The sequence below is a fragment of the Pecten maximus genome, chromosome 6 (assembly GCF_902652985.1).
Source record: "Pecten maximus chromosome 6, xPecMax1.1, whole genome shotgun sequence".
Lineage (NCBI taxonomy): Eukaryota > Metazoa > Mollusca > Bivalvia > Pectinida > Pectinidae > Pecten > Pecten maximus.
Window position 1 is genome coordinate 15330604 of NC_047020.1, and position 19614 is coordinate 15350217.

General features: G+C 34.4%; 1 protein-coding gene across 5 annotated transcripts in view; it reads left to right on the forward strand.

Annotated features, from left to right (window-relative positions):
• The window catches only part of LOC117329072 (leucine-rich repeat-containing protein 74A-like), a 31214-nt gene extending 11802 nt beyond the window's left edge, over positions 1–19412 (forward strand). For 2 of the 5 annotated variants that reach the window (XM_033886786.1, XM_033886787.1), the window contains exons 2-13: positions 8516–9011; positions 10074–10267; positions 10545–10652; positions 11089–11182; positions 11448–11497; positions 12454–12535; positions 14662–14747; positions 15086–15280; positions 15726–15821; positions 16261–16524; positions 16828–16913; positions 18459–19412. In XM_033886786.1, the coding sequence (XP_033742677.1) occupies positions 8525–9011; positions 10074–10267; positions 10545–10652; positions 11089–11182; positions 11448–11497; positions 12454–12535; positions 14662–14747; positions 15086–15280; positions 15726–15821; positions 16261–16524; positions 16828–16913; positions 18459–18588 (1872 nt within the window). In that variant the 5' untranslated portion in view covers positions 8516–8524 and the 3' untranslated portion in view covers positions 18589–19412. Of the gene's footprint in view, positions 1–1728; positions 2122–7893; positions 8087–8515; positions 9012–10073; positions 10268–10544; positions 10653–11088; positions 11183–11447; positions 11498–12453; positions 12536–14661; positions 14748–15085; positions 15281–15725; positions 15822–16260; positions 16525–16827; positions 16914–17227; positions 17248–18458 lie in introns of those variants that run through there. The other 3 variants (XM_033886784.1, XM_033886785.1, XM_033886783.1) reach the window with 3 other exon arrangements.
• The last annotated feature ends 202 nt before the right edge of the window (positions 19413–19614 follow it).

Genomic DNA, 19614 nt, shown 5'->3' on the forward strand with positions numbered 1-19614 from the left:
TGAACAGTTGGTGATTATGTACATCAGAGGAAAGTAAGCTTGGTCATTATGGCAAAACGGTTATGGAGACTTCAGATATACCTTTTTATTGTTTATTCGCCACATCAATCTCAGTAAGAGATACTGATTTATTTCATTGTGTGATTAATGTATTCATATCAACCTCTTTGATTGGAGTCATAGCTTCTCGTTATCACCTCGTTGTCGCTATCTAGCTCTATCTTCTAGGAGATGACGTTAATTGATTTATATGTCATCGATGGATTCGAAGGCACTTATACCTCCAGAAAACCAATAGTTCTTTTCCATGCGTCTCTATGTATTTATAAATCCCGTTGTTGTTGTTGTTATTATTGTTGTTGTTGGGATTATTGATTATCATATTGTGGTAGGTATAGTGTGGTTAACTATTGATTAAAATGTCATGACTTTTCTGCTTTCGTACAGTTTTTGTACAATTTCCAATGTATAGGTACAAGACAGGATACCTTTTCCACTGATGCGTGTGTGTTACAGTTGTGATTTTCTCATTATGACTATTATCAATACATAAACATCTCGACCTCGGTCGTTAACCTACATAATGTACAGAAAATATAGCCTCTAATACAACCCTATAACAGATTCTATCTTGGGTAATAGGTCACCCTACCGAGCCTAATCAAAAATAGATGTGTCTTCACACATTAAAGGTAAAACCTAATCAATGATGCATAACTCACTTAATGCAATATCACACAAACTAATTCTGTGGTTTCTTTATGCGTTACTGATAAATAAAAACACAATCAACGTTCAGGTAAAACACCAACAAAAGCTACCTGATCAGGTTAAATATTACCAATGGATACCTGCTCAGGTAAAACATCAAAGGATACTTCATCAGGTAAAACATCACCAATGGATACCTGCTCAGGTAAAACATCACCAAAAATACTTCATCAGGTAAAATATCACCAAAGGATACATGAACAGGTAAAACATCAACAAACGCTACCTGATCAGGTTAAATATTACCAATGGATAGTTGATCAGGTAAAATATCACCAAAGAATACATGAACAGGCAACAAAAAAAAAAAACCCCAACAAATGCTACCTGATCAGGTCAAACATCACCAAGGGATACCTGATCAGGTAAGACATCATTAGTTACCTGATCAGGTGACACGACATAACCAATTGTAACACGACGAGGTAAAACATCTTCAGTGGTTAATGCCTGTTTATAACTTAAATTTAAAGAAATGTAGATATCTTATTTGACACAGCTATAATAGTCACAGCTTCCTAACAAAATTAATATCAATCTTATACATACTAAAATAAATGAAGTAAGGCCAATATTAAGTGATGTATTAGGGGATGTTATATCAACCGACGTATTTTCCTTACCACACCGCTCAGCATATTTATCTTAAGTTTCTGTTGCTTAGTAGGTATATTATAGAAGGCTTTGTATACATATCTAAGGAACCACACGCCGACGCAAACTACGTGTATTTATACCAACATCAATATTTTTATTTTCATTCTGTGCCGCGTGAGTGACCTCGATGATCTGCCGTTAACCAATACATTCAGTCATGACCTTTGTCCATGCCCGATCAACCTTTTATGTGGATTACGAACTGACTCCTAACAATTTTACTCGAACGTAAAAAAGAAACAAATTAAATGGCACCACCTTCCATTCCCTGTCATACACAACATACCTTCTACTCTTAATGATTGTAAAACGTTGTCGATATAAGAAATTCCAAACAAGTTGCCGACGGGCGTTCTCTCTTACGCTATCATATATTGGTAATACCCATTTAGTGTGTGGGTTGAACACATCCAGGAATATTTCTCTATCGCCAAAACGCGGAGTAATTGCGTTACTGTGAAGTCAATCAAGCAAATCAGATAGTATAGACAAGGAATGAAAGCCGTGATAGGATTAGCATTCATGTTACAAAGTGTGCGTATATCAAATGAAAAGAAGAAATCAACAGAAATGGATTTGAGAAGCATCCACGTGTGAATTCTGTAACCGACTAATAGTGTAAAGGTTTGATTGGTTTAGCGTTGAATTGACCGGACGATTACCATCATGGGAAATTTGCAGTTCCAAACACAGGTCAGTCTGTTCACATGAGTAAACTCGTCCACTGTAATCTATATTAAATAACAACAACAATGATACTAATTCATTTCATAAAAAAATGTATGTGATTGTGTTTCCTTGTTGCCTTGTGCCTTCAGATGATAGTCATATCAGACTACATATTTAAGAAAGCCTGTTTTACACTTAATCATAATGATGTCACTTTTAATTCAATATTAACGTAGCTATTTTGCCTTTCTATTGAAGTCATTACAGTGCCATAGTATATTTTACTAACAATCTCCTGTCATATCTGCCTAACTACTTGTATTGTTAACTTTTGACTAAGTATTTTACTTGTAACACCAATTTTGTGTATTTTCTCCATAATGATTATGGGAGTTTAATCTCACATTAGTACAAAAAAGATAATAGAATTACCCGTGGATTTGAATACTGAATTAGTGTATAAAATATATGTCAGACTGACATTGAAGCTTTTAAGATCTTTTTGTACAATATTGATCATATCTGTAAGTGAGTAATGACTTAACTACCTGACGGATATCAAACTAAGTTAGCATACACATACCTTTTGTATGTCCAATTTCATGTCTCAATTATCATACTCACAATTTAATCTATTTGACATGGTGAAGTGGGTATTTTGACATACTTGTATATGTAACATGGTCTTGATCAATCGTCTACTCGAATGCCACCTTGAACTGTAGGTAGTATACAATGGATGAGCTCATTCGAAAAGAAGACAGATTTTCTATGATTATGCATGCGTATTGAAATGTATATTTTAAAGCTGAAGACAGTATTTCAGTTGACTAGTAATATGAAGAGTTAATTGGACGTACTACAAAGGGAACCATTAACATACCTTTGGTAAATGCTGCTCGTCACCGGATATTTAAACAGATTAACACTCTATCTGTTTGAAATGGAATATTTAATTTGCTCAGTTACTGATCATAGCAACAGTATATAAAGCACGCTAAACGTGTAGTCAGTAGAGATGAATATTTCTTGCAGATTTATTGTAATATACCGAACAAATAATATTTAATTGAGTACTTACACATCTGTATATCTAAACATATGTAATTTGTTACTTTCACGTAAATAGCCGTTTGGTTGGCGCAGTGGATAACGATTCGACTTTCACCAAGACGGTTCTGGTTCGATTTCTAGATCGTATTGGGCCATATGACCCCCCAGTACATCACTTCCCTTAAATTCACATTACCGTATGTGGTTACAAGCGTTATATATTATGAGGTCAATGATCAAAGGTCAAGGTCGAATGGCTTTCATCGTTTTTCTTCTACGATAAACTGTTATAAAACAGTCTAATGTATAAAAACCGGTAAGGTTGCCACATATGATAAATATTCCTGTTATATGAACTGATAGGATATTTAAGTTTTACTTCTATGTTTTAGTCTCTGATGTGTGCATTGTTTCCTATCTCTTGGATATGTAACCCTATGTTGCTATCACGTGTGCTGTATACGTACACAATAGTCATAACATGAGTTAAAGTACAAACTATGCTATGATGGTTATCACCACAGAATCATTATAGATGAACTCGGTGTCGTTTCTCTGTTCATGTATACCTAAATGGACTTTCATCATGGAAAGTTTTTTCTCCATTGCTGTCTTTACAATGGTGTCGTCCTGGATACCCGTCGTCTAAATCACCTTTTTATGAATTCTCAATTGCTGTCTTCACAATGGTGTCGTCCTGGTGACCCGTCGTCTAAATCACCTTTGTTTTTATTATTCTTTATGATTGGCAATGTCTTGGGGTCGTTCATGACAACCGTCCTCATATGACTCATTTGTTCATTTGTATTATTATTTTGTCCTGATGTTTGCGTTATTTATTGCCGTTTGTATATAAACATAGGAAGAGTAAGACATGGTATCTGAACATTATGGTATGGACCATCCGAGTCATAATCCACTTCTTCTTTCTGCGTGTCATCCAACGTCTACTGAACATTGGGTACGTCGTGTCATATTAAAATAGTCCAGAACCCTATTTTGAGATTAGTGCACAAATCAAGGTTTAGAGTTTGGTTTTGATAATTACTCATTTTAGTGAAAGTGACATTCTCACAAATTACACACAGCGACACAATTTACTACACAAATTACACACAGCGACACAATTTACTACACAAATTACACACAGCGACACAATTTACTACACAAATTACACACAGCGACACAATTTACTACACAAATTACACACAGCGACACAATTTACTACACAAATTACACACAGCGACACAATTTACTACACAAATTAAACACAGCGACACAATTCACTACACAAATTACACACAGCGACACAATTTACTACGCAAATTACACACAGCAACTCAATTTTCATCACAAATTACACACAGCGACACAATTTGTATCACAGATTACACACATCGACACAATTTGTATCATAGATTACACACATCGACACAATTTATTGCACAGAACCCCATTTTGAGTTTAATGCACAAATCAATGTTTAGAGTTGGTCTTGATAATTACTCATTTTTAGTGAAATTGACATTCTCACTTTTTTGACGGTACCAACCTAGAAGCTAATTTAAATAACAGCATTATGTGTTTCATTAGAATATGTAACGTATGATAATACGTGCAATGAGAGATGTTTATACATGTATATAATTATATTATATGTGTGATGTTATAATTTCAAAAGGTTTTTCTCTTTCTGTCTTGCGTGTTTACAACACAAATGTAAATTTTTATCCAAATCGCTCCTCTATATAATGTGATTAAAACTTGTGTTCTTTTCTTGATGTTTAGCAAAGGCACAAGAGAAATGTACGCGTGTTGATTTCATTTGACTATGTATATCAAGCGGACACAAGCTAAACAATCAATATAATTTGTCTAAACCTATTTAGCAATCAATTACGTGTTCTTTAAACCCTTACTATGGTACTTGGCACTGTGACTTTAAATGATCCATTCGCCGTCGATTGAACTTAAAAGTACATCTACAAACATATGTAACCTTAAACTTATTTACAATAATTGCTGAAGAAATTATATCAACTTATATTAGTCACGCCTGTTGGCCCAAATAGCGCGTAATGGGCCTTACTCTGGGAGGAAACCCGTGTAAAAACACGAACTTGTGTACTGTATATCACAAATTTGTGTATGCAAGAAAGAATATTTTTCATAATTCTGAAGTTCAGCTTTACATGTATCATTCTTCTGACTCCATCTAAATATCAGCGATTGATTCAGCATATCAAGTTCCTCGTAGATCTATATACACTAAACACAAGGTTTTAATATTAATCATAAATCGACGATATTTATTTGGTAGCGCATATCCTACTGGTCGATATTGTAACATCAAGACGTCTTTCCTTGCAAGGTCGAGACGATATAATAGTGTGAATATAATGCAATATAGTTGCAGGTCTCTCAACTCGACATTGCCAAATCTATCTCTTCAGGACACGATTTACCTCACAAATTACAAACAGCGACACAATTTACCTCACAAATTACACACAGAGACACAAGTTACTACACAAATTACACACAGCGACACAATTTACCTCACAAATTACACAGAGACACAAGTTACTACACAAATTACACACAGCGACACACTTTACTACACAAATTACAAAAATCGAAACAATTTGTATCATAAATTACACACAGCGACACAATTTACCTAATAAATTACACACAGCGACACAATTTATACACAAATTACACATAGCGACACAATTTACCTCACATATTACACACAGCGACTCAATTTACCTCACAAATTACACACAGCGACTCAATTTACATCACAAATTACACACAGCGACACAAATTACACACAAATTACACACAGCGACACAATACACCACACACACTACACACAGAGACATACTATATCACTGTGTTAACAAATTCAATGTCACTATTGACCACATAGATAACACAGGGATAATCGGTATAGGGAATAGTTCAAATCTGTTAAATTTAATTTTCAGATAAAATAAAGGATATTGATCTTGACATGTAAACCTTCTATGTGTTTGTTTCCACTTCAGCACGTAGGAAAATAAACCGAGTAAGAACGAATTAGGTTCCACTTTAACTTCAACAGAAGGTATTTAAATATTTTTGCTACAGATTATGCAATCGGAATAATACAATTGAAACTATCCCAACTTGCATAAATCATTATGAACATACATACAGAAACTTCATTTGTCACCTATACACGAAATAACAGGTGTTGTATTAAGCACACTTTGTATTGCCCCGGGTACTAATACAAATTTAAACCCATTTACTTTACGCATTGTTGATTATCTTAATATATTTCCCTATATCAATTAACCTGATTTAAAGACACATTTCGATATATTGATACCTATATGTAGCAATGGTATCGCTGTTATATGAAATCTAATTGAATTATTTCAACTATCAAAACTGTAACTGATATTTACAGTTTAAAAACGTGTTTTCCCATAAATTAATATATATGTCTGTAGAATTATTATAAAATGTATGTTTTGAATTGTATTTGGATTATATTCAGATAAACGTCACCATGTACATTGTTAAACCAATGATGAATACTGCTCGCATTATAACCTGATAGGATTACACGACAGTATCCTATAGTTAATACTGTTTTACACAACCCTTTCTGTTTGTTGAAATCAATATGTTATTACTCCATAAATTGCGCCGTTATTCAATTACATTGTTCTGAATTGGGTATCAAAGCTGTGTTATACTTCTCAAATGAAACACTCTGATGAAGAACAAAAAAAGTGAAACGTACTTATCCTAACTGCAGATGCAGTGTCTAGATAGTATATATATATATATATATCCTATCAAATATGACGGATGACTTTTTAAACCTCGTAGACAAAATCTTAACGTAGGCTATTTGCAGATCGATATTGTGCTGACTTCTCCCGTAAAGTTCATAAGCAGTGTTTTGTCCGAGTAGACACTACACTCCCTAAGTTGTTAAAATCGACCCTGCCATTGATTGATCAGGTTGTTTCCATATTGGTACTTGGGGAGCATAGGGTAAATTGACCCTGGTATAGCAATTTGATGATCTCCCTGATAAGGAGCTCCATTTACTATATTTGTGAGAGTCGAATGATCCCGATCAGAAGCTTTTACCCCTCGTTATATTGACTTTATCAGTGGTCAGTGGACACACGAGGTCATCTTTGTTCATATCTGTCAATATGTTTGTCGTTTAAATCGCAACATCAAAACTGTAATGCTTTAGGGCAACAGCCATCAACTCTGGCCGATATAATGGTAAGAATCTGCTAGTAATTCCATTTGTCATATCTCATTGCCTTGTATACAACAATTTATTGTCTCTTCGTTGTATCTTTATCCATGTGCATCGTGCAGAATTATATTGTGTAGCAATAAAATGTATAGTAATCTGTTGTATTACAGTACATTACATAATAATACATTTTGTATATCGTAATGTACTGTATAGATATCAACTGCACACTGATAAACATAATGTACATAGAACTGTACCAGCTGGTTATATATGTATATGTTTGGTTTGGTTTGGTTTATTTTGTTTAACGTCCTATTAACAGCTAAGGGCATTTAAGGACGGCCTCCCGTGCGTGCGACATGCATGCGTGTGGTGAGTGCGTATGTGTTTTTGGGAGGCTGCGGTATGTTCGTGTTAAGTCTCCTTGTGATAGGCCGGAACTTTTGCCGATTTATAGTGCTACCTCACTGAAGCATGGTTTTCATTACAGTTGCCATCTTTCCGTCGCTGTTGTTAGCCTTTTCAGACTCGGGTAGATATTCACATACAATATTACTGCTTCAGGCTCTTGCAGTAGTTTTAATATCCACATTTCAAAGTCGATACGACCGAATTCTCCATTATAAACTAGTGTGGCTACTAATCACAGACGTATTTGTTAGTATGACAACGTCAGACACGATTTTTTTAAAATCTAAGAATATTGATGATTTTGGGTACTTTGTACGATTTAGATGAATTATAGATGGATTTAAACTGGACATAATGGAAACTATTGTTCAAGTATACTACACCAAAACAACTTAATACTACTCTTAATGTGAGATCAGACAGTTAGATCGCACACTACTGATCGTGTGTGCATTTCAAAACGCAATAACTGATGAATGGACATCAATGATCATTGAACCTTTGATGGCAGTAACACGATTAGACCTTACGTTGACAAGCATAACAGATAAAACTTGACGTATAATCGCAGTGAAAACATACACATGTATGATTGTTAATTTACAATAAAGTATTAATCACAACCTTTAGTAATTGATATCAAATATATTCTATTCTGTTTTGTCTAACACACAGGAGGGCAATATGGATCCCGATGACAGTGTAGGAGCGCCTGATGGGTCCCAATTAGCTGACAACCAACATGGCATAGGGCAATATATAGAAACAGGAAATTCAAACTTCAAATCACCTGTTGCTTCAAGGGAAAGCTCAAACATAGACCAGAATCAGAAAAATGAACTGAAAAACTCACCAGAGCCGCAAACGACACTGGAACCTCTGGGGAATGGAAAACGGGAGGCTACCAATGTCCAGATAGGAAAGAGAAGTGCTACTTTGTTTCTTAGTTCTCATTCATTAAAGTTAAGCTCAAAACCTAAGGCAGGTGTCACAGCGAAAAAGCCATCTACGGAAGGGAAAATTCCGCCTCCGTCTAGAACGTCATCAAATATATCACAATCATCTAGTCAAAGGAAACAAACGATTAAAAACTCTGTACACCCTGATGAACTTAGTCAACTCAGGGTTAAAAAGGAATTTACTTTTACTGGATACGACATTATGGCTGATGGTAAGTATTAAGTTACAACCTGCTTTTTTACGATTCCTAATTTTGTAATTGGGTAATAAAATAGAAATATCCCCGGCACCAAAGAGTAATTAAAAAAGGTCCCGAGCATGTCAGGATTGAAATTAAATCAAAGCCCTGAGAGCGTTGAAGGACGCTGAAATCAAGATTGCAGTGTTATAATTAAACAGTCGGAGGAGATTTATGAATTATGTTTAGCGGTTATATGTATATGTGCATGTAAGTTATAGCGTGAGAGCTTAAGTTTACTTGGACACTCTATAGGGACCAACCAACCAATTGTTTTTCCATAGACTTTAGTGTTAACGTTTTGGAGTATACCATTAAAATTCTTGAATTTAATACGGCAATTATAGATTATAACAAAAGTTTAGGGTCTCATATAACTCGTAATAAGAAAAAAGTTGGGTCCTTCAGCTCAAATTTTTTCCATGGTAGCCATTTTGAAAATGGGTGAATTTCGCAGTAAAAATTCTCAGAAATCTGAAATGTTTACCTGTTAATTATTATTACCTGAATTTTTTGGGAAAATTCAATCGGACTTACAAAAATTTATATCAACATTTCTTATGGATATCTACCTATCAGGCTACATATCTATTTTGTTACTTCATAACATACTGGCCAATCAGTGGTTGCCAGACATTTTATCCTTGGCTCAACTTTCTATACACAGGGGATGTTTCAAAAGTTTATTTTTTCAATTGGTTGGTTGCTCCCTATAATCATCAAAAGTACCATCCTACCCTGATGTTTTAATGACAAGATGATATATACATGTATATCAGTATACCGCGGTATCACATGTAATAAATACACAGTAACAATTGTCGGGAGGAATATTTTGCAGTGACTTTATTTTGTGATCAACAAGGCAAAATAGTCAAGGAATTATAAAAGTTTGACACGACAGTAAACAGTTACAATTTCAACGCACACCCTGTCCTGTCACGATATCTTTTGGGTTGCCTTTTTTAATTTTACTATTGTATAAACCCATCTTCTTAGTATTGCTAATAGTTGCGGCATATTTCATCATTCCAGTGGAACCAGTTCCCGTGATTCCGGAGGAAGAGCAGGTCTCTCACGAGATCCGTAAAGCATACACGGAATCATGTAAACAAATAGGCGTTATCCCTGTACGCTCTCTCATACCACAACTTTGTAGCCCGGTCGTCCAACTCCGGTGTCGCTCCCTCGGTCCCAAGGGAGCTGATGCATTAGCTATAGCGCTAGTCGTAAGTATTTAGTCGGTTTATTGTACATTAACTCTAATTCGCAAATACTTTTTTGTGTCAATCTATAAGTAAGGAGACTTGTCGCGTGAACTTCAATATCCCGTTTGTAATTTGAATTGCAACAGTAAAAGTCAGATAAAACAAGGGAATTTCATATACTTTTGAATAATCAAGTTATAGTTTGGAATTGTTTTAATTTATTAAATGGAACTGTTTTAATTGTCTTACAATTGTGACAAGAGCATGACACTTTTTCTATTTTCCTGTCAAATATTAGAACAATCCAACAGTAACCAGCCTTGACCTGGAGGACAATGGAATTGGTGCTGAAGGAGCGAAAAGCCTTGCTGAAATGCTTGACGTGAACCATAATATCACCGACGTTGTAAGTCTTTATTGTATACATATGTATGGTTAAGAGTGTTACTTCTGTTACAGCGGGCACGGTGTTGCATTTTATTATGCTATGGTACGAATAAAGTTGCTTCAAAATCCAGTGCATTTCATAAATATGATATGTTTATTGCAGCTTACTCGTGTATCCCTACACACTGATACAATACACTTCTTCCTCCACTGTCTCACATACAATATACTGACGATATATGTTTTACAAAGGTCTGCAAGGCCAATGAGATTCGTGTGAGGAAAATGTAAAAATAAAGAAGGGAAGATAATAATGTCAAAATAGACCTAAAGAAATATTAAGAGCGTGAACTAAACCCCCAAATCTATTCAATCTAATTAATTATGGAAATTAGATCATTTAAAAAGCTATAAAAACGGTCGTAATTATTTTGATATTGTGTGTGTGTTTTCAGAGCTTAGCTGAAAATTTAATATCAAAGGATGGTTTAAGTGCAATAACAGATATGATGAAGAACAATTTTTACATACAGTCTTTAGACTTAACAGGTACGTATTATCCAGTATCTAAAGTAATGACGATTGTCATTTATTAAAACCAGAGTACTGTCAATCCAGTCCCACTTTTTATAAGGATAGATAATGTTCATTCATTTTTATCGGTCCTGATTATGTCAATTGTATTATTTTATTTACTATTTCTAAATAAAAATAAAAATAATGTGAATTAATTTTAAGAATAAGTTTATGTACTCTCTTGTTATATAGAAATCAAAGAACTAACTTTACAGTGATTGTTTTTACCTGCTTCCAGGTAGTGGATTCGTAGATAGTGATTCCTATATCGTAGCGGACTTACTAGAAGTAAGTATGACCGGATATTACCGACACAAGAAATTTGTTACCTAAATGATAAATAAGAAAATAAATATCTTTTTTGGGTTATGTTCTTGTATTTCCATTTACTCTGCACTGTCACTATATAATATAACCAAACAAAATAGAAATGTATCAGATCAGAATTCCCACATTATTCCCGTTGGTGTAATGATATGGCGAATAATGTTCATGGCGTCATTTTTATTTGACGTTACTATATGAAGCGTATTTGTGACGTAACGAACATTCGTGCTACCGGGTTGAAATAACTGTTGGATCAATGTAGCAATTCATGTTGATAAGTTGTATAAAAGATTGATATCCTCACGGTGGAATATAATGATGGACATTTTGAAATACAATTTAGGATTTTGTGTTTGTTTCAAAGAACAATATTCTTTTGTCGGGAACAGCCGCCTGTAGTCGTGGTGTCATAGGAAAGAACATGTCCCATTGGCAGCGCGAAATTTGACTTTGGAATGTAATAGCACTGTTACGGATTTATCAGAAACTAAAATTTAAAACGAAATTATGAATATTAAACCTTTTTTATGGAAAGTTGTTGTCATATAATACTCTGATAATTGCAGAAAGATTAATTAACTCGGGTTTTGTCTACGATCTTGTGAGAATTATAGCACTAGAACTTCCCAAAGAAGGTTGTATATTGCTTAGTTATTTATGTATATTGATGGTTCTATTGAACAGTTATACGTTAGGAGAGAAGTTGTCGCATGAATAAACTGATGTTTTCGATTTGGTAGTTGAATCAATGTTTACTGAAATTGCACTTTGAACAAATCTAAAAAACAAAATCAATGTCTTTCTTATTTTGAAATCAGTCTGATAAAGCACGTACCAAGTAATGGTAATAGAATATATCGTTGCATTCAATAACAATTGTCGCTTAACATTGTTACAAAACTTGAATTTTCTTGCAGAACAATAAGATCCTCCGGGAGCTGGTACTTAGTCATAACCAGTTTGGTGATAAGGGAGGATATCTCATTGCTCAAGCTCTAGGTAAGTAATGGTAATATTCGAGGATTCCTTGGTCAAGCTCTCGGTAAGTAATGGTAATATTCGAGGATTCCTTTGTCAAGCTGTAGGTAAGTAGTGGAAATATTCGAGGATTCCTTGGTCAAGCTCTAGGTAAGTAATGGTAATATTCGAGGATTCCTTGGTCAGGCTCTAGGTAAGTAGTGGTAATATTCGAGGATTCCTTGGTCAAGCTGTAGGTAAGTAGTGGTAATATCCAAGGATACCTTGGTCAGGCTGTAGGTAAGTAGTGGTAATATTCGAGGATTCCTTGGTCAAGCTGTAGGTAAGTAGTGGTAATATCCAAGGATACCTTGGTCAAGCTGTAGGTAAGTAGTGGTAATATTCGAGGATTCCTTGGTCAAGCTGTAGGTAAGTAGTGGAAATATTCAAGGATTCCTTGGTCAAGCTGTAGGTAAGTGGTAGTAATTTTCGAGAATTCCTTGGTCAAGCTCTAGGTAAGTAGTGGTAACTCTCGAGGATATCCTGGTCAAGCTTTAGATAAGTTGTGGTAATATTCGAGGATTCCTTGGTCAATCTGTAGGTAAGTAGTGGAAATATTCAAGGATTCCTTGGTCAAGCTGTAGGTAAGTAGTGGTAATATTCGAGGATTCATTGGTCAAGCTGTAGGTAACTAGTGGTAACTTTCGAGGATACCCTGGTCAAGCTGTAGGTAAGAAGTGGTAATATTTGAGGATACCCTGGTCAAGCTGTAGGTAAGTAGTAGTTATATTCGAGGATTCCTTGGTCAAACTCTAGGTAAGTAGTGGTAACTTTCGAGGATTCCTTCGTCAAGCTTTAGGTTAGTTGTGGTAATATATGAGGATATCCTGGTCAAGCTCTAGGTAAGTAGTGGTAATATTCGAGGATACCCTGGTCAAGCTTTAGGTAAGTTTTGGTAATATTCGAAGATTCCTTGGTCAAGCTGTAGGTTAGTAGTGGTAATATTCGAAGATATCCTGGTCAAGCTGTAGATAAGAAGTGGTAATATTCACGGATTCCTATGTTTAGCTGTAGGTAAATAGTGGAAATATTCGAGGATTCCTTGGTCAAGTTTAGGTAAGTAGTGGTAATTTTCGAGGATTCCTTGGTCAAGCTCTAGGCAAGTAGTGGTAACATTCGAGGATTCCTTGGTCAAGCTGTAGGTAAGTTGTGGTTAACTTTCGAGGATTCCTTGGTCAAGCTGTAGGTAAGTAGTGGTAATATTCGAGGATATCCTGGTCAAGTTTGTAGGTAAGTAGTGGTAACTTTCGTTCTTGGGAAAATTGTAATTATGGGGCACTTCTTGGTCCAATTCTGCCGGGCAAATGTTAATGAAAGAACACCGATTGTTCTTCCTCTGAGGAGAATGGTAATGCTGGAGTTCCCCTTGGTGTGGCATTGTCTTAATGGTATTATTGTGAGGATTGCTTTCTGTAAATGTAGCACTTATGTGGAAATATTTCAAGCTCAAGTTTCAAGTAAATAGAAGTAATGTTGGGGCACATTTTAGACCATCTTTGAGGAAACGGCAATGCTGGGACAGTCCTTAGTCAAGCTCTGGGAAAATGGTAATATTTTTGAACACCTTAGTCAAGCTCTGGGAAAATGGTAATATTTGGGAACACCTTAGTCAAGCTCTGGGAAAATGGTAATATTTGGGCATTTCTTGCTCAAGCTCCTCTGGGAAACTGGTGTTAATTTAGGAACATAGATTGTTCAAAGTCTGGAGAAAATGATAACGTTGAGTAACTCCTTGATCAGTCATTGGGTAAATAGTGTTACTTTAGGAAATTACTTGTCCGACCTTAGGGCAAGTAGCGGTAATGTTGGAGCATTACTTGTTCATGTTCTAAGTATTGGCAATATGTCAAGCTCTGATTATGTTAACGTAATTTCGGGGACTCCTACATCAAGATCGAGGTATGCAGTGGTAATGTTCGGTGATTCCTTGATGAAGTCCTGGGTATGTGACAACATTGAAAGGAAGCGCGCTGCCAGGCATTTTAAAATTTGAGGGTGAATCTACATTGTTTTATAAAGTACGCAAACATAGCATAGCAATGTTTGAAATGTTACGCATATTTTGTAAGACTTGGTTGAGCTCGAATTTATTTTTATTTTTATCTTAGCCCTTAATGATACTTTACGGATCATTGATCTCAGTTGGAACCACATAAGAGGAGAGGGTGCTAAATCTATAGCTGCTTGTCTGCAGGTAGGTAACAATTCGAATAGACACGTGTGATTTATATGTTAATGTTCTATTATAATACAACATACAATTATAGTGTGTACACTTAATATTTGTTACGTTGATGATACGTTTAAAATGATATTGAATATAATTCTCTATTAATAACTGTCTTTTTTATCTTAGGTTATATTCCTTCGTATCAATACAGAAACACTACCCTTTCTAAAATGGTTCTTTACTTTCTTTTGTTGTACATTTACAAAATAACCACATCTAATCCAGTATATTTAGAAATAAAATTACGTTATCAATGAGTTGATAGAAATTCACTTCAACTATGACATTTATTCTCACAAAAGAAAAACATCGGTCTAAGAAAAATGGATATTTCTTGGAACGGATTTACAACAGCAGATTGCATGATATTTGGTGTGACGCTGAAGGACAACACGACTCTGAAGGAGCTAGACATATCCAACAACCAGTTAGGAGAGAACGCCATCGCCTACCTAATGAAAGGGATACAGAAAAATGATGGCCTAGAAATTCTGAGAGTAAGTTTTCACCTAGTCGATTGCGTTGGTGCAATTTATCTGAATAGTATAACATAGATAGTCAATCAATCATTTCAAAGTAAAACCTAGGTAAAGTATCAGGGATCCTTCTCGTCAATGATAATTCTTCAATTGTACTGTAACCACACCAATTGGAAAATTGTCTATTTCTACGACAAATAGCCATGGTGATGATGATGATGATGATGATGCGAGATGATGTATTATAATTTTTGACTTTCTTTGACACATTTTGTCTGTCTTTTATGGTTATCAATATATACAAAATAGTAAATATTGTAGAGTAAATATAATAGATGTAAATGCTTACAAAACATGAAGATAAACATGAAGACAATTGTATCATACTTAGTAGTTCATGATTGCGGTTTGTTTGTTTATTTGTTTGTTTTTTATGATAATATCATATGAATAATTGTTCCAGATTGGAGGAAACCTTATCATCCCTAAAATGGCAATTGTAATTTTGAAAACAATAGAACAATCAGAGACATGCCGGGTTCATACGTTGGATATGGGAGTAAGTTTGGGTATTGCTAGACTATTACTGCACTATCACTACATAAATAATGCTATCGTTGAAAAGCTTTCCGCTAAATTATTATTGTGCTAATCGCATTTTCTGATTATTATTTTGTTCTTTAGGAGTTGTGAGTACGCCAGTTCATTACTGCGCTGATATTTTTTTAACTTCAGAAAGAATGCAATAAGCACGTTGATATCAATTAAAAAGATAAGTTTATAATAAGATTGTTTATTACCACACATAGTTACAGTTTTAATTGCATATAAAATGCTATATTGGTGAAAAACACCCATGATAAGGTCTTGAATTGGAGTTATCTCCCTTTAATCTGTTATAATGATATCTGAAAGGTCAATGAAATTTGCTGAGATTGAAACGGAGGAGCCTTATTATCTTAAGAAAGTAGATCTATAGTTAAAGATATGTTTTGTAGGATACAGAAGTTGACGAGGAATTCTACACCATAGCCGATGAGATGCAGGCGAAGGGATCATTCGAGGTAGCACATGGTCCGGTCATCAAACGAAGGGACCTCAAGGCAAATTCCGCTGGGGCGATTGATGGGAACATGGATGCCGTGTATGAACTGTTCAAGTACATGAGCGACAATAATTACCGCGTCATAGACCTTATGAAATGGCTTGACAAGGATAACAGTATGAGTATCAGTCGGGATGAATTCAAGAAGGGAATGATTGTAAGTATTTTATTAGGATAATAAAAACGATACCACTAACTTGAAGTTACACGAATTACTCTATGTAAATGAAGTATTAACTGAAAAACTCATTATTAGCTGATAACTCTTTTGCCATACTTTACGTCCAAAGAAAATCATCAACAGAAAAGGGCGGATTGGTTTTATCTTTCTAGCACAAAATCTAGATAAATATGCACAAATCTATATTGGAGGTACATTTGTTCAACCCGAATATATTTGTGATTATTTGAACAAGAAGGTTACACCTAAATTACATCTTTTCATCATTTTTCATCACAGACAGCAGAAGTGCCTTTGACCGAACACCAGCTAGACATTCTACTGGACAAACTTGATGCGGATGGCGACGGGGAAGTTGACTTTAAGTATGCACCTTTTAATCATATAAAATATAGTGTCTTATTCTTCTCTTTAAATTGTGTTAAGCAGTATAACAATTGCTGCTATTTTCTTTATATGTCCATTTTAATACCCACGTATTGAAAAAACAAATTCATTTTATTTTCTGATGTTCATAATTGATACGTCCCCAAATGGCAATTCACTCCTAACATTATTGAAACAAATTAAAGCGATAGCATTAGGAACTTGCTCTGTCAATCTTCAGATAAAAACTATCAGTAACTCAAAATACTATTCTGAAATCTTGTAATCAATAAATTTTAACTTTGTGTAAAAGGCAACTAGAACGATTATTGGGTAAGTATATATCTGTATGGCTAGTAACAAGCGCTATGTTGTGTGTTTATGTATAGCTCAGGAAACAGATTGATAATGCTATGTATTTATCTAGTGTAAAGCAAATATCTATTGCTTTTTATGGTTCAGGGGAAGACCCCAATCTACTTTTGATTTATGATATTTAATTTCAACCTTTAGTTAATATCAGAAGTTGGAAAAAATCGACCGTACATCTTTCGAAAACATATTTGATGCATTTGTAAAAAATTTGAAATTTGAAATTTCTAGGAGATAACAAAATTAACAAATAATGATTAGACTGGTGTGTTACAGTGATTCATAAGTATTAATGGGCATGAGTGTTCTGTGTTAACATCACGCTCAAGATATGGTTTGTAGTGTTTATAATGCTATTGATTATACAGTATTGTCGTCAGGGTGATAGATAAATGTTTGTTTGGCTAATCTAAATATTCATATTTATTTAATTTATTTACACGTTGCTGCTATTTTCATCGTTTTTCTAAGTGATGTTCAAAACATAAGCACTAGCTTGTGTTTACTAAACAAGAAAAAGACAGATTGATTTCAACTTGTCCTCACAATACCAATTTAAAACATAATGTTTCTATAAAGTTTTCATTTTAGTTTCAGAAAGGGAATCTCAGTATATTGCTTGATAGTTTATTCAAAATAATAATTTCACTAAACCTGTTCTATCTCCAACTAAGAGTCATTTTTATTGATTGAAAATAAAAGTCGATTGTTGTTAATTTTCAAACAACATCGGAAGAAGCATATTTAAATCTATAACCACCCTTCAAAAATCAGTTTCCCTTGTTATCAGTCATTATTTCCATCAGGAGAGAGATTCTATGGTAATTTGGCCAAATAATTGATGAGTAAATTATGGTCTTCTAAGCAATCCTTTCAGTTATTACATCTATCATACATGTATATGTTGCATCTCCATCAGAGTTAAAATAAATAAATGCATGCATCTTTGGCTAAAGTGTAAATCTCTAAGCAACTGTTACACCATATGGCCTCACTTTTTATGTTCCTTGCTAACAGATACAAAGTTCATGATTGAGGTGTATATTCATACCCTTAAAATCGGAATCTAAGTATACATGACTTCTTTATATTTATGTTTTATATGTATTGTCTGTCTATCTATTGTTATTTGTTAAGAATACAACTGTATTTGTACTCTGACGTGTTTGTAGAGAACTGTTGCTAGGAGAACGAATGTTCAGAAGAAAAATGCGACAGAAAAAGGAAAGACTGAGGTCAACCAAACAGAAAGCTGCCAACTTACGGAAAATTGTGCTGGCGGCTATCAAGGAAAAACCATAGTCAAATCTATACTAAATTTAACTCGATACTCAGTCGTTACCATCGAAGCTTTCTAAATCCTATAATTTATTAATCCCGGGTTCGGATGGAGAGTGCTTATTTTCATTCCGATACGGAAGTTTCTGGATTAAAGAGTTTCCATGTGGGTGCTTTTGGCGATAAAGGATTTATGCAAACGACAATTATAGTTTCTTGCGAAATAGATATATATATGTAAGATATGAAATAATTTGCTGTCGATAGTGTTATAAAATACGCGAATTAATCTACGCATTGTGCCAAATCTATTCTATATCGAATACAATGTAAGTTATACAGTTAAAACCGTGTCTGCTTTTTAAAAACGTAATGTCATTATTAATGTATAGGTCTCTCTCTCTCTCCTATACAACCTAGACATTGTTTCATTTAATTGGCTGATGAAGTATTCATTGCTTTGTTCGTACGGAACATGAAGGTTTACAGACTTTTTATACGAATATCATATTGATGGTAAAAGGGCGTATGTATATGTATATCATTGTTAAAATGTCCGTGTTTGAATATTATCACTTTATCATGATGGTGCTGAATGTACGAGGGACAATTAGAATATCATATATTGAAGATATCCTGTAGATTTGGTTTTACATTTTGTGATTTCCATGTTGATTTATTTCAATACTGATTGCATGTAGCAAGATATAGGATATCATTATAATCTTGGAATTATATTATGAAACTCTTCGATTCTATGTAGGATGGTAAAATTTAAATATATGAATATCACACGGGCTGATTGTTATCCTTTTGAGATTATTAAATATAAACATACTTAAAAATATTTCCCAGTATTTGTTGTATTTTGATTGATTTTGTTTTACCTGTGTTTTTATTCAGGTACATTTAAGCATTCATAAAATGGAAACAAATACTAATTTACCTGTACGTAGTCCTTTTTATCAAAAACAACAATCTGCTGACAATATATGTGTAACCATCTTATTTTCAACTTTTAGTTTTGTATATCATGGTTAAGCTGCGTCA